Source organism: Glycine soja, chromosome 17, assembly GCF_004193775.1.
Source record: "Glycine soja cultivar W05 chromosome 17, ASM419377v2, whole genome shotgun sequence".
NCBI classification, from domain to species: domain Eukaryota; kingdom Viridiplantae; phylum Streptophyta; class Magnoliopsida; order Fabales; family Fabaceae; genus Glycine; species Glycine soja.
The window spans coordinates 13,966,757-13,981,704 of record NC_041018.1 but is presented as its reverse complement, the minus strand read 5'-3'; the positions used below and the strand labels follow the sequence as shown (position 1 = coordinate 13,981,704).

The following is a 14,948-nucleotide window of genomic DNA, read 5'->3' as shown; positions in this document are numbered from 1 at the left end:
TAAGAAGGAAAAAAATGTGAAGGTTAGTTAAGTGTAAGAACTAAATAAGTAATTAAATTAAATATTTAATATTTTCTTCACTTAAAAAGATGAAAAAAATGTTGAAATTGAATTTAACACTCAACATGATATATACAAACTTTTTTGTTTTCATACATGTGGTGTATTTAATTTTTAACATCATAAAAATATTTAATATTTTCTTCACTTAAAAAGATGAAAAAATGTTGAAATAGAATTAAGTATCAAAATACTATTAATGTTTATACAATTTTTATGTTTCCTTACGTGTGCATGATAGTTTAATGTATTTAACATCTTAAAAATATTAAATATTTTCTTCATTTAAGTCTGTAGAAGAAAAGTAATGTTGAAGTAGAATTTAATTTGCAAAATACTATTAATGTTTATACAGGCTTTTATTTTTTCAAACATGATGTTCAGTGTATAATGTATTTAACATGTTAATAATATTAAAATTATTTAATATTTTCTTCATTTAAGAAGAAAAAAAACGTTAGAATATAATTTAACTCTCAAAATACTATTAATGTTTATACAAGCTTTTTTTTAAGAAGAAATCTTTTTTTCATACATGTGGTTTAGTGTATTTAACATCTTAAAAATGCTGTAAAAAAGCATCTTAAAAATATGAAAATTATAAAATACTTTTTAAGAAGAAAAAAAATCTAAAATACATTTTAACTCTCACTCTCACAATACTGTTAATGTTTATACAAGCTTTATTTTTTCATCCAGGCGGTTCAGTGTATTTAACATCTTAAAAATATTAAATATTTTCTTCATTTTAAAGGAAAAAAAATGTTGGAATTGAATTTAACTCTCAAAATGCTACTATTTTAACTTAAAGGATTAACTAGTGAGATAAGATTCTGTTTGCATTTACATATATTTAGTAAGAGAATTTGTGTTTAATTCTTACCTTGTGCAAAATTATTTTATGACAGAGACAACTGAGAGTAAAAATAGGTTAAGTTGAACTAGGATTTGTCGGACATACGAGTTAAAAGTATATGGTTATAATCTAACTTGATTATCCTTCAAAATGTTTTTAAATAACATGTGTCTTACCTATATAAAAGTCTGATATGATTTATAAGTTTATTCTAAGGATCTATTTTGTGATAATTTAACAATAAAATAAAGATAAAAATATGTATATAATAATTTATAAAAATCAAATCTAACTTATTTATATGATATACACATAATTTTAAGGTTTGTATATAACATTAATTATCTTATTTTAAAATATATTTTGTAATAAGGTATTTAAATATGACATTCTTTTTTTTATGTAAATGGACATGATTAACATTTAAAAAGATAAATAAATATAAGATTTAATACTAATAATGAATAATTGTTCTTTATAACAAATAATGAATAATTATTTATAACTTTTTTAAATAGGTTAATTTGTTATGAGGCCTAAAAAGTTTTTTGAACATAGACTCTGTTTAAGTAAATAAACTTTAGTAAAAACCTTAAACAAACTTCCTAAAAATACATGACATGATGTGGACTTGATGTAGACTAGATCATAAGTCTTTGTCGAACAGTTTGATCTTTTTCTACCCGTAGTATTAGTCATGCACCACATGCGGCTTAATAAATTAAAATATACTCATAGTGTATGATATTGGACAAAAAGAAAATCCTACCTATTTTAATATTTATACAAGCTATATTTATGCACACACGGTGGCTCACTGTATTTAACATCTTAAAATTATTTAATATTTTCTTCATTAAAGAAGAGAAAAAGAAAATGCTGGAATAGAATTTAACCCTGAATATACTACTATTAACGTTTATACAAGCTTTATTTTTCCATATCGAACCAAACACAAACAAGGGTGGCGAATACCGTCAAGTGTATATTTGTTATTTATCCGACACTGCTTTCAATTTTCATTGCCTTCGCTATTGCTAACGAGTAATGCCAAATCGAATCCGCACTAAGCTTTATACTATAAAGTATAAATATAAATATTACCCATAACAGAAAACGGTTACGGAGAGAGAGACTCACTTTCTCTCATTTTTTGCTTTTTCCGCCGCCTGATTCTTCTTCCTCCGCCGCAGATGACCACCGCGAAGGCTCTGCGACAGCCCTGCTACGCCGGAATCTTTCGCAACATCGAATGCGGCCCGTCGCCGGCGGCGGAGTCGCTAGGGTTTCCGAAGCTCCGCGGAATCAACGTCACTGGATTGCACTGCGGCCGCCGAGGCCTCGTCCTCGTCCTCCGTGCAAAATCAAAGCCGATTAGGGCGAAGGAGAACGCAAGCGTAAGTGCTTCTCTGATCGATGACTGGTTCAAGCCAATTACGGCGAAGGAGGATTCTAACGCAGAGGACCGTACATCTTCGTTTTCTGGTACTGCGATTTTAGTTTTCAATTCACAAACAAGATCTGGAATCTGGAATCTGGAATTGATGTGTTTTCTGAAATGCAAATGTTTAAGTGTCGTTATTATGGGTAATTTTCAACGAGCTTCTTTATACCATAGAAGACCGTGCAGGGAGGAATTTTGATACATTCGGAATCTTTAATCTTAAATCTTTTTTTTATTATATATAAAAATGCGTCTGTTTCATTTGGTCACGCGCAAACAAATTCAACGATATAATAATTATTGGAAAAGACAGCGAAGTAAGAGATTCGTGTTGAACCATTTAAAATTTGTACACCTCAGCTACGTGAGTCATAATCATAATTCAGTGCCGTGTAGATATAGCAAGCAACTTTTTTTTCATTTCTGTTGTGCCGAATCTTCAATTTGAAATCTGATGCATCTGTTTGCCCAAAAGAAAAAACGAACAGATTCTTGTTGAGTGGTTCTTGATAGCTGATAAAGCCTACTAAGGTGACTTTTCTGGTAAGCATCTTCATCGTGCTCTTAAAAAATAGGAAGAAAAATGGTGATTTTTACTTTTTTTATCCTATTCGTCTTTAAAGGCTTGGAATGTTAATTTGAGTCTTCTTGAGGTTAACTGAAACAGAAGATTTCTTTGTGGAATTTTGTGTGAGTGGAACTGGAAGTCTCGTTGATTTTGTTGAATTATTGTGTGAGGATTGAATCTTGATGCATATGTACGAATAGTTGACATTTTTTTGCCTCTTCATTTAATGTCTACCTTTGAAGCGAATGAATATATGATTCTTGAGGGAATTAGGGCTCAAATTGTTCAAAGTTAACCAATCTATTATCTAACTAGGTAAAAATCTCACCCAGATGTCAAATGTTGGGAACTCGACAAACATTATGTGGCATGACTGTCCAATTCAGAAACAAGATAGACAGCAGCTGCTTCAGCAACAAGGCTGTGTTATATGGCTAACTGGCCTCAGCGGATCAGGTTTGTGGCATTTTGGATAGTTATTGTATCTGAATGTCTGATTAGTTCATTTAATCAAGAGCATGGTTGTGAGCAAGAATAGAGTCCACACTTCCTATTCCTCTAGGTTTGTGGCATTTTGGATAGTTATTGTATCTGAATGTCTGATTAGTTCAATTAATCAAGAGCATGGTTGTGAGGAAGAATAGAGTCCACACTTCCTATTCCTCTAGGATTCTAAATTCTATTGGTGATTTGGTTTGTTCCTCTGGTAGGCTTCATGTAATTTTGTTATATGTTGTCTGATATCTTACATTCAATGATTGGCAGAAACAGTGACCATTCTTTTCAGTTTATGCTCCTTTTTTTGTCACTGTTTATGTTGTACAAATTACAGTTCAAATGTTGCAGTGTCTTGTTTCTCCACCTCATTTCTTCAATCTATTTGTAGCTACAATTGATAATTTTTCCCTGACAATTGACATGATGAAAGTCATCAAAGAAACACACTAATTACTCTTCAATTTTTCCAGAATATATATATGATAATGCAGAGGCCGACTTGCAGACCTATTGCTTGTAACTAATCTTGGCATATGCTAATATAGACCCATAATAGGCACTTACAATCACCCACAATCACCCAACACATAGTTCTACTATTTTTCCATCAAATAAATTAGTATATCTCCTATATGGAGTATGTATTGGCATTGAAAAATTACCATAGAAAGTTATGCTGTTGAATCTTCATAGTGCAAATTTTCACCTGCCTACCTTACAACCAAGGTCTACTACTTTTGTGGTTTAAGCTCACTCAGCTTTAGTTTAACACTTGTTCATGTGAAATAAAAGTTGCAGTTGTTTTTGCCCTAGATCAGATACCCAGTCAGAATTAATTTTCTTTGCTTATCTAATACAAGGTATGGAGTGTAATACATGGCAGATCCTTGTCGAATTATGCTTACTATGATTTTCCCTGATTTCTTAACATAATGTATTAGTATCAGCAGCTAGATTGCCTGCAAACATCTGCTTTTATTTTTAATTTATTCTCTTGGTGATTTTATATTTATATATAGATTAAAATCCATACAAGTTAAAATTTTGTAATGATATCTTGAAAATGTGTAACTTGTAGCATGGCATTGGCTGAAGCAATTCATGTTTGTTATCAAATATAATTCTACAGATGAATGAGATGAAAGCTTGTGTGATGAGTTTCTACTTTCTACATATATCAGGATACACCATTACTTTGAATTCTTCTAGAATAGAATCCAGATACCATTACTCCATCCCTCCTGCCCTCCATTCCAGACTCATTAATCATTTATATTGATTGCAGGAAAAAGCACTATTGCATGTGCTCTGAGTCAAAGCTTGCACTCCAAAGGAAAACTGTCTTACATCCTTGATGGTGACAATATTCGGCATGGTCTAAACCAGGATCTTAGTTTTAGAGCAGAAGATCGTTCTGAAAACATTAGAAGGATTGGTGAGTTTATCTATATTTTTCTTATTTTGCTTTAGTAAATTTTTCCCCCAATATCTTCCAATCATATATTGTTTTATTAATAGTCAGGCATCACGATTTAAAAAATTTCAGGTGAGGTGGCAAAACTCTTTGCAGATGCTGGTGTTATTTGCATCACTAGTTTAATATCACCATACCAAAAGGATAGAGATGCATGCAGAGCACTACTTTCAAAAGGAGATTTTATTGAGGTAATATTCTTATTTTGGTGATCCAAATAATACACGTAGTTTGGCATATGCTAATAGGATGTTGTACAATTATAGAACTAGAAGTGGTTCTTCATAAATCATAGCTAACACAATGCTTATACATTGCAGGTTTTCATAGATGTTCCACTACATGTGTGTGAAGCTAGGGACCCAAAGGGACTCTACAAGCTTGCTCGAGCTGGAAAGATCAAAGGTTTTGTGATATAAATTTTCATATTACTGCTTGTAATCTAATTTGGTATCATGTACTGTTGGATTCATTATCCAACTACATTAACATCAATAGTTCAGCTACAGCTACATATATCGTGTTTATTTTTCTCTTTTTCTAATCAACGTCATGGGGGTATCATTTCTCCTGATGGGACTGAATTATTTATTTGGTATTGTGCAGGTTTCACTGGTATAGATGATCCATATGAACCACCGTGTAGTTGTGAGGTGTGTATTTGTTGCTTTGTGCCTGTTGGCATTATTTTCTTACCATTTTTACACATGTTAAATAATGCCTCAATTATTGGTTTATACTTTATATAATTTGGTTAAGGAACAGAAAATCTGTTACTGATATGTAGTAACCCTGTGTGAACCAATAATTGAATCATTATCGACATTAACCATACAATTTGTTAATGAATAACTGAGTCACCATTAACCAGTGTAAAAATGGTGTAAAAGTTGAGGGAAAATTTGTTGTCTTCTGGATGGGGTAGTTTACTCTGTTTCATTTTCTAATTTCTTTTCCTTTTCTTTGGGTTCTCTAATGTTTGATAGATAGATCATAAGCTTACCATATAAACCAGATGTCGTAGTAAACGAGACTCCCAGTTTTCCTTTGAAACTTCTGCTGAATTTTCATTTCTGGGATTCTCAATCATTGTTTTCCTGTTTTCATTGTATTGATTCCACTTTTCATTTTCATTTCATAAGACTGAGCCTTCTTAATCTTGCAGATAGTATTACAACAGAAAGGAAGTGACTGTAAGTCTCCCAGTGATATGGCTGAAGAAGTGATATCCTACTTGGAGGAGAACGGATACCTGCGGGCTTGACTTCATTTTTAAAGCCTTTCTTTGTTAATTGCTTTAAAGGGCCCTTTCTTGTAACCTGTAGTTATGTTGTGTGAAATGTAATTTTTGGCACATAAAAACTTGCTCCCTCCATATTTATCATTCTTTACGTGACACAGTCGAGTTTTTCAATTAAAAAAAAAAAGATAGCACTCGATAATATGTCATGTAGAGATTAGCTGGGACCATGGTAGTCCCAAATCATGTAATAATTTCTCCCTTCCAGCAGTAAGGAAATCATCGTTTCCTGTGCATCTGCTTTAGTCCAAAATAAGAAAAAGGTAGAGCCTTGAAGAAGGACTAAGAAGTTAGCGCAGCTTGGTACAGCACCTAGGAAGAAAGTATTACTATTAGTGAATCAAGATGTTGGGCAAAGCCCTGTGTTCATGGATCATTGAATGTGCGGCATAATTTAACGAATTTAGTCGGCATTTGACTATTTAATTTGGAAAATTGGCAGGGAGTTGCAAGTTGAATGCTTAGTTCACTTCATCCAGAAGAAAGAGAAAATTGTGGGCGCACCGCCCTAGCAAATGCGCAGATGGATTAACAAGAAACCGTACTCTACCACCTTTCCTTATCCGATTGTAGTTACGAATATGCCTTTCATGCATTGTTCATGCCGTGGATGTGTCATGTGTGTGAATCATTAATGATACTACATGACTATAGAACAACGACGTGATATCGATATGGAATTGCAGATCTACATTTGCGCAAAAATAGACTTAATTTAGCTAGGATTCAGGGATTAGCCAAACTAATAATACAATACAATGATGAATAAAACACGGCTAATCCATCTTTATTGATATCATAATTCAGAATTTTTGATGAAAATTGCTGAGCGAATAAGAAGAGAAACATCAGAAAGAGGCAAATAACATATCGCCTCGTCTATGTCTATAACTAGCACGAATAGCCAACAAGCAGAGCACCAATGCCATGGTTACGGACACCGCAGCAGAGGCCACAGCGTCGAAAGTGTAAGACCATCGCCGCTCTTGCAGAGCCCAAAGCGTTTTGACGAAGCCTCCAACACCGTCCACCACCATTGCCAGCACATGCGCCATCTTTGAACAGCGATAATATTGCAATGCTGAGGGTTCTTGTTGTTTGCTTTGGGAACTTGCAGGCAGCAGATAAAAGAGACGTTGGTTGCTTCCGCGATGTTTCCTAAGTTTTATCTTATTCAACGAAACCAGACTTTGGATTTTGGAAATCAGTGACAGGGCGAAGTGGGGACAGGACAAGGGATGGGGCAATGCAAAACGGGAATTTACCAAAGCAGAAGAGTAAAGTTTAGAAAATCTTCAAACCCTCTAATAAACAAATATGTGCTGGTTATGGGCTTCCCTTGATTGGATTTAACGGATTGCATGTTGGGGTGATGATTTGGTTACATTTATTACAATTACAAATAGACTTCATAAACTATAAAAGTTGGGTCATTCAAAATTCAATCCATTCATTTACTTAGGAAACTAGTGGAGTAAAGAGAGGGTATGTGCAATGAACTCTATCTGTTGTCTTGTCTGAACATGTTGTGATAAAATGCTAACAGTTCACGTAACAGGCTAGTATCCCATTAGCTTGACTCAGGATTTATGATGTTCGCAACCCTCATATTCTCCTCTACGAAATTGCTTTCATGTGGTGGAATTTTGCACCCAGGTAAGTTGAGCATTATATCACGTCCATTGTCAACTCTCCAGTATGTGCCTTCGTCAATTATCCATTTGGCATTGAAAATGCTAGACCACATAAAGCTTGGTATGTACCCCTGTGAGGCTTCCAACACTGATTTATTTGGAAAATAACAGGTTGGACAATCAGTCTCCACCACTTCTTAGCAAGCAAGGCTAAATTAAAAGAATGCACAAAAGGAAAGCCCAATCCTTCTTGTTTTTTATTCCTAGACAATTTTTTTCCAATTCATCCAATGGAGTTTCCTTCCATCTGCATCTCCTCCTCAATAAAAGCAGGCTGTCAGACTTGCAATTTCATGGCAAATGGATTGTGGTAGCAAGAAACAATCCATCACATATGTGAGAATAAATTGCACAACTGATTTGATCAATACTATCTCGAAAAAACTTGAAAATTTGGGTTTTTGATCTTCCAATAAGGTGGAAAGACCCAAATATTTATCATGACTCTCCAATATCTTTACTCCAAGAAGCCTAATCAACTCATCAACTTTATAGTAAACACATTTGGACTACCTAAGAGAAGAATTATACATTTGTAAAAAAAATTTATACAGTCGTTCAATTACAATCCATCATATATGATAAGTTCGTTGACTTTTAAAATAATTATCTTAAAATAATTCAAATAGTAATTTATGATTGGATAAAACTGTTTTACATTGTTAATACATAAGTATTAAACTCTTCAGAAATAATTTTCTGAAACACTTTTGTTTTTGTTAATATTTCAAAAAGTATTGCTGAAACGGTGATTATATTGCATTTTGGAAATTACTTTCCAAAACACATTTTTATTTTTAAATGAAATAGTGTTTCAAAAAATAGTTTCCAAAATGATTATATTTGTATAATGAAATTGAATACAGGTCGTACACATTATCAAGATTGAAATAGTGAAGTTGAACATAGGAGTGCAATGCAATGTAAATAAGGTTAAAATTTAAAACCTTGGATAGATGAAAAAGGGAAAGGGGGAAATTATTTAGAGAACAACGGAGATGGGATATAGAGAATAGGGTTTATAACTTTCTATATATAAAGGGTAATTTTGGTATAAAGGTATTTATAATAAGAAAATGCAGTATTTAGTAAATAGGAAGTGTCAATAGAAAAGCCCAAGCATATATACTCTCACTCTGCTTTCAAGAGACTAATTAATGGACCCAAAAACACTCCCGCGGAACAAAAGAAATAAACGTTTCAGGTGTCTTGATCTGAAGACTAGAGAGAGAGAAAAAAGTGCCTCTGTCCTTATAGTACACAGCAACTGATAAACATTTTCTGATATTTCAATATGTGAACTTGTGAACGGTAATGTAACAGAATAGTTAAGTTAAAGAAAAAAGAAGAAAAAAAAATTCATAACCAAGTTATAATTCTATAAAATTATTGTGTACAACAAGCTCAAGTGCTCAACTAACAAATAAAAAAAGCTAATCAGTTATAGAGTTACACATAAAACTAGCATCGAAGTTAAGAGCATGGAAAGACATAACATGTCAGTGTCGAATTTTAACCTGCATCTCCTTGGCCATGGAAGGTAGCCACCTTTCTCCCCTAATCTTTTTCAAATTTTCAATTCTTTCCTCTTCTCTCTTGGCTTTAGCTTTTGCTGCGGCATCTTTAGCTTCTAGTCTAGCTAATGACTTCTTGTATGCATCATTTGCTGCAGCTATTATATCTATCCCGTTAACAGCAACAGATCTAATCTGTTTTCTAAACTGCTGAGGTAGCACATAATCATTAAGAAAATAACCAAATATATATATACAAAAAAGAAACAATATGCACAAAGACATTTTTAGGTTAATTAAGTAATTAACTATTAGACCTTCTTTGATTTCTCATCAATATCTCCTCCAGGAAGTAGTCTAGGCCGTTTCCTTGGTGGTTGGAGTTCATCTGCAGCCATATAATGTAAAAGCCTAAGTCACACATACAAATGCAATTTGGTAACATCACAAAGTTAATAATTTTTTAACCCTTTTGCACAATGTTTTATTTATAATAGACTATTTAGAATTTCAATCATTAAACTCATTTTAATAGATCCTAATGTCAAAAATAAATATAAGTCTTGCTCCAGTCCAGGCCAGACGCCACATCATGGCAAGATGTGTGGGATCAAATTCAACCTTCAAGGGTGTGTTTACAGTTCAGTTCCTCGAACCAATAACTTGCGAGAAGATGTCACAATTCACAACCAGTAAACCATTTTTTTACTACTTTACTCAACTACAATGGTTTATTTATAAATATGTGCTAGTATAACTCTGAATTTCTTCATACTTCATAATTACATGGTCCACTTGATAACCTGGACCAGTAATTCTGGTTAAGTTGGCCAACCAGCTGAGAAAGACCATTACCACAAGTCATGGCAGAGGCCCCAAGCATGCTGCTCTATGGCTAGTGACTAGCGCACAATGGCTGACAAATTCCTCAGTGGTTAACGACCTAGCGAATGGATTATTGCAATTGCAGTATCACACAGCAATATATATCACAAAGCGGTGCTAAAAAAATTCAAATCTTCTGAATTTCTCTGATGTCAACAAAAGATTGCAGAGTGAAAAAAAGAGATGCATGGCATGCTGATCTGGGCTCCACTTTCTTAACAACTGGCGCTGATGGGTGCGTGTGCACTATTCTGAAAAAGTAGTACTTTTTTTGCTTAACACCAAACTACCAGCACCAGAAGCTGCTTTTACCACAATGCAGCTTTTTCATATTTCAGAGTAGTTCTCAAATTTTTCATGTTCAAGTCAAGAACAATGGTGACTAGTGACCTACTGCCACCACCAACAAAATTACCACATAAAGCCAAGTTACCATAGCAAAGTAAAAGCAAACAAAACTACCCCCAAATCTAAAATCAACCCTTTATAGGCATAACAATCAATTGCAACAACAGATATATCTTAACTTAAGCCAAAGATGGTAAGACACACTTACTTACCTACGTGATCAAACACTATTCCTGGCTGAGCATGTTTAAACAAGCGAATGCCGCATTCATTGCTCTCGGGATCCTCATCCACGACAGGGACAGGTTTTCTCACTATCTCTATTGAATTTTCCAATATTTCATTCAGAAGCTTTTGTGCCTGTCAAGAACATCCACAGTATATATATACATATACATACCATCGAAACGAAAGACCAGAAAAAAAAATGGGGACAAAGGTACACCACATAATCAGAGCTTCATAGCAAAAGTCCAAGCTGAGAGTTGTAAAGTTGTAACGAAATGATGAGAAATAATTTGAACCAGAAAAAAAAAAAAAAGTTCTGCAACTGCAACAAAGCAGGCCACATGTTCAGAAATTGAACCACCCCATGAAACTAATTTTAGCCCCATTTGCAAAAAGATGCAAACTTTGTAAACAAATCTACATTTTGTGTTGAGGGCATGGCTAATCAGAGAAAAGGGCAAATTCCCAACTTTTTTATTTTTAAAAATACTAATTGGCAACTTTAACATACCCTCTCTCTCTCTCTCTCTCTCTCTCTCTCTCTCTCTCTCTCTCTCTCTCTCACACACACACACACACACACACACACACACAAACCTATAAACAGAAAAATAAGAAATTGAAAGTGAGACCTTGAGTTGGTAGTGCTTAAGCTGTTGTGTGTTGGGTTTGTGGTCATCATCATCAATATGATGATTTGGGTGATTGTGTTTGGTGGTGGAAGCGACATAGGTGGTGGTTTGAGCAATGGAATCGATTGCTGCTCTCCAAGCGGCGTCACCGTCTTCTTCGCCACTGCTGCAGTAACCATTGGTGGATTCTCGTTCTGGCATGGTTCGCTTTCAGGTTTCGACGTTTCCTTCAACACAGGACAGAACACCATCATCGCTTCAGTTCAGTAAGCAGGGTGTGCACAGCATAATTGGGCTTTCTTCTGGCTATGGATTGTTAGGCCCAGTTTAGAATGAATTTTTGGAAACTCCTTTTTCTGACCCAATTAAAAGCTGAACAGTAAACAATTGTATCATGCACTCTGAATCTCTGATTATTATTTGTTCCTCTTATTATATTTGAGAAAGTTTATTCTGGAATATAAATTTAATGGATTTTCCAAAATGTAATGAGAGGTGTCCGATGCAATAGTGAGAGCACAGGATATAAATGCCTGATATGTTGTTAGTCCAATAATTTTCGATAAAATTTTCTTTTGATAAATTATACAATTTTTTTTTTAGATTTAAAAAAATTACACATAATTCTTCTTAATTTTTAAAACCTATACAAACTCTCCTAATTCTAAATGTGATATAAACATTTGATAGTAAAAAGTCAATGCACATGACATTAAATGAGTATTTTTTGCCAAAAATATCTTTGTCTTTCTCCTTTCAAGCATGAGACAATTGAATAAAAAAAATCAAGTTGCAAAAAACTTAATCAAGTTTCCATACCAATAAACCTATAAGTCAAATGAAAACTACTGAGTAACAAAACCATTGAACCAACCTCATTTCAACAAAACAACAAGCCAAATCAACAATTATAGATTTCAGAAAGCAAATGAAATTACCACAATCAAGTCATCAATGATTCATTACACAAAATCACTTGAACCAACTCCATACCAACAATAATTACATTAAATCTATATACATTTTAAAAATGAGGGGAGTTGTTTGTGATTTTCTTAAATCTCATGAAAAGTTTGTGTAAATTTTTTAAAAATAAAAGATGGGCATGTAATTTCTTTAAACCTAACTTAGGAGAGGTTTGTGTAATTTACTTTCTTTTTTTTAAAAAAAAATATTTCATCTCTCACTAAACAATTTTGGATTAATTGTTGATGTGACTAATGAATTATCACATTATTATCTATCTCATAGCATTTTCATTCCATTTAACTTAGTGGTGTCATATGTGGGAATTAAAATCACATTTTTATATTTTAGAGGGAGTAAAAGTGAAAAAAAATTTACACAAAAATTCAAGACATATTTAGAGAGACTAAAATTTAACTTTTAGATATTTAAAAGGAGCAAAAATATTCTATCAGTAGTAAACATCAACTTAGCTATTAAGTTGCATAGAGTTTTAACTTTTGAAATCAGTAGTCATCTATTGGAGGATTCCCTTTCAACTTTCTGTTGACCCATGGTATACTCCGTACAAAAAAAATGTTATATCTTATCATAGAAGTGGCAATATAAAGATAAACGGTTAAAAAAAAAAAAAAGATAAACTGTTCAAGCTCTTTATCATTTTATTACACAACGCACACCTTATCGGCTAAATAATGCCATAATTGCATACGTGATCTTGAGTAGAATTTTTTTTTTCTTCCAAATAAGCAATCAAAGAATAAACGAATGATGGATGATATACTTATTGTGTCACACTAGATGATATTAATTCACAAGAAGGTTGGAAGACCAAATAATATCATCCCAAGGAACATTATATTAGTTGTCTACAAGATTTAGGAAATATTCATCATCATAAGCCTTTATTCCCTAGCTATCTTAGTTAATGCATATCATCTTTCCTAGCAATAATTCATTGTCTTAACCAAAGACTACAAACTACTACAATTATCTTCCCTTCCTGACAAAAAGAATCTTAAGCCCCTTTATAATCTCAGAACAAATATTCCTTTACCTTTCTTATAGATATTCTTAATCCAAAAGGAAAGTTTTATGCATCTATCTCATCTCTTCTTTGAGATAAATAACAAAAGTAAATAGCAATACACTTTGGTGGAAAAATAATTTTTAAAAAAAATCAAGATCAAGAAGTGGACTAGCAAAGCCCTCTCCTATGTTGGTAGGTTCTAGTTAGTAATTTCTTTCATAGATGAGAATTCTATTTGTTACTACATCATATTAATGAAAAGGATGATGATATAAAATTATGAAATTTCACTGAATGTTTGTGTAAAAAGAATTACATTGAAAGGGTATATAAATTAAGTTCTTAATTTAGTTTTGTTATTTTTTTGTTACCAACAGACTTGTTTTATTTAAAGATCTATTTTGATGTATTGTATTAAGTGATTAAATTGACATTAATTTTTGAAGGCTAGACATTTCTATACATTTATGTACCAAAAAAAAAATTCTATACTCTCTTTAGACTTAAGGCCTTTGGCTCTGTGGCAAGATTTTAAGGTATCTCTACCAAATTTAATTTTTTGGGATCACTATAGAACTATTCTATCGTGTGGACTTTAATTGCATTACTAACTTCACGTGTGTTTTGTAAAAATTGATCTAGATCTTTTCCTCAAACTCAATACATGTTGTCAATTAATCACATCCTTCACACAAATAATCTTAGCTCATACCCAGCAGCACATTATATTTTTAAAGATCAACATAATCTTAGCTCAAATTTGTTGAAGAAATAAATTAAATTAATAGTTTATTATAATAAATGAAAAATAAACATTAGTTCTTACATGAGATATGTGCAAGAGAATTTGAGAGATTTATAGCTTTAAATATATTGTCCATAATGAAAATCAATGGAAGTCCCCAACAGCAAGAAGACCCAAAAAGAAAGGGCTAATGTTGCACATAATGTCATCTTAGCTGTAAAGTGGCGTGATAAATTAAAGGGATACCGAATTCAAATGGTTAGGCCAAAGCCCTCTAAGAATTAAGCATTAATATTTAATAAAGAAGATGCTGCGTCTACTTCGATCAGCACACATGGAAAGGGTGCAGCTGTAGCGTCTCACTGTCTTTTGGACCATGTAATATATATATTGAGAAATCTTTAAACATCGATTATTTTTGACTTTTTTTAATCAAAACTCTCCAACCAATCTATTAAATTTCACTAAAAGTAAAATTAAAAAAATCAAATGTTTTTCTTAAACCCTAATATCACATTCTACAAAATTATTCAAAATTTCACTAAATTTCTGTTTTTTAATCATTTAAAATTATGTTATGTCTTAAATCAACCATAAATATCAAATATTTGAATATAAAATGATAGTTAGAAGATTATAAATAGAAGAAAATTGATAGAGGGACCAACTTTGCTTGGTATTATAAATAAGACTTAAAAATGGCTAA

At 32.8% G+C, this 14,948-nt stretch overlaps 2 protein-coding genes across 8 annotated transcripts; one reads left to right on the top strand and one right to left on the bottom strand.

The window, feature by feature from the left end:
- The first annotated feature begins 1,837 nt into the window (after positions 1-1,837).
- Positions 1,838-6,576, top strand: LOC114391392 (adenylyl-sulfate kinase, chloroplastic-like). 6 transcript variants are annotated; one of them, XM_028352388.1, is made up of 7 exons: positions 1,838-2,401; positions 3,244-3,384; positions 4,712-4,861; positions 4,973-5,091; positions 5,221-5,305; positions 5,507-5,553; positions 6,066-6,576. In XM_028352388.1, exons 1-7 carry the CDS (start codon positions 2,110-2,112, stop codon positions 6,162-6,164), a joined length of 933 nt encoding a protein of 310 aa, XP_028208189.1. In that variant the 5' UTR covers positions 1,838-2,109; the 3' UTR covers positions 6,165-6,576. The 6 variants fall into 6 exon arrangements, with proteins under 6 accessions (XP_028208189.1, XP_028208190.1, XP_028208191.1 ...); XM_028352389.1 differs by having other exon boundaries at positions 2,134-2,401; positions 3,261-3,384; XM_028352390.1 differs by lacking the exon at positions 1,838-2,401 and adding an exon at positions 2,417-2,903.
- Positions 6,577-9,232: 2,656 nt separating this feature from the next.
- On the bottom strand, positions 9,233-11,897 carry LOC114392528. 2 transcript variants are annotated; one of them, XM_028353696.1, is made up of 4 exons: positions 11,502-11,897; positions 10,854-11,001; positions 9,726-9,796; positions 9,233-9,618 (listed from the first exon to the last, which is right to left on the bottom strand). In XM_028353696.1, exons 1-4 carry the CDS (start codon positions 11,700-11,702, stop codon positions 9,394-9,396), a joined length of 645 nt encoding a protein of 214 aa, XP_028209497.1. In that variant the 5' UTR covers positions 11,703-11,897; the 3' UTR covers positions 9,233-9,393. The 2 variants fall into 2 exon arrangements, with proteins under 2 accessions (XP_028209497.1, XP_028209498.1); XM_028353697.1 differs by having other exon boundaries at positions 9,233-9,615; positions 11,502-11,892.
- Positions 11,898-14,948: the final 3,051 nt, after the last annotated feature.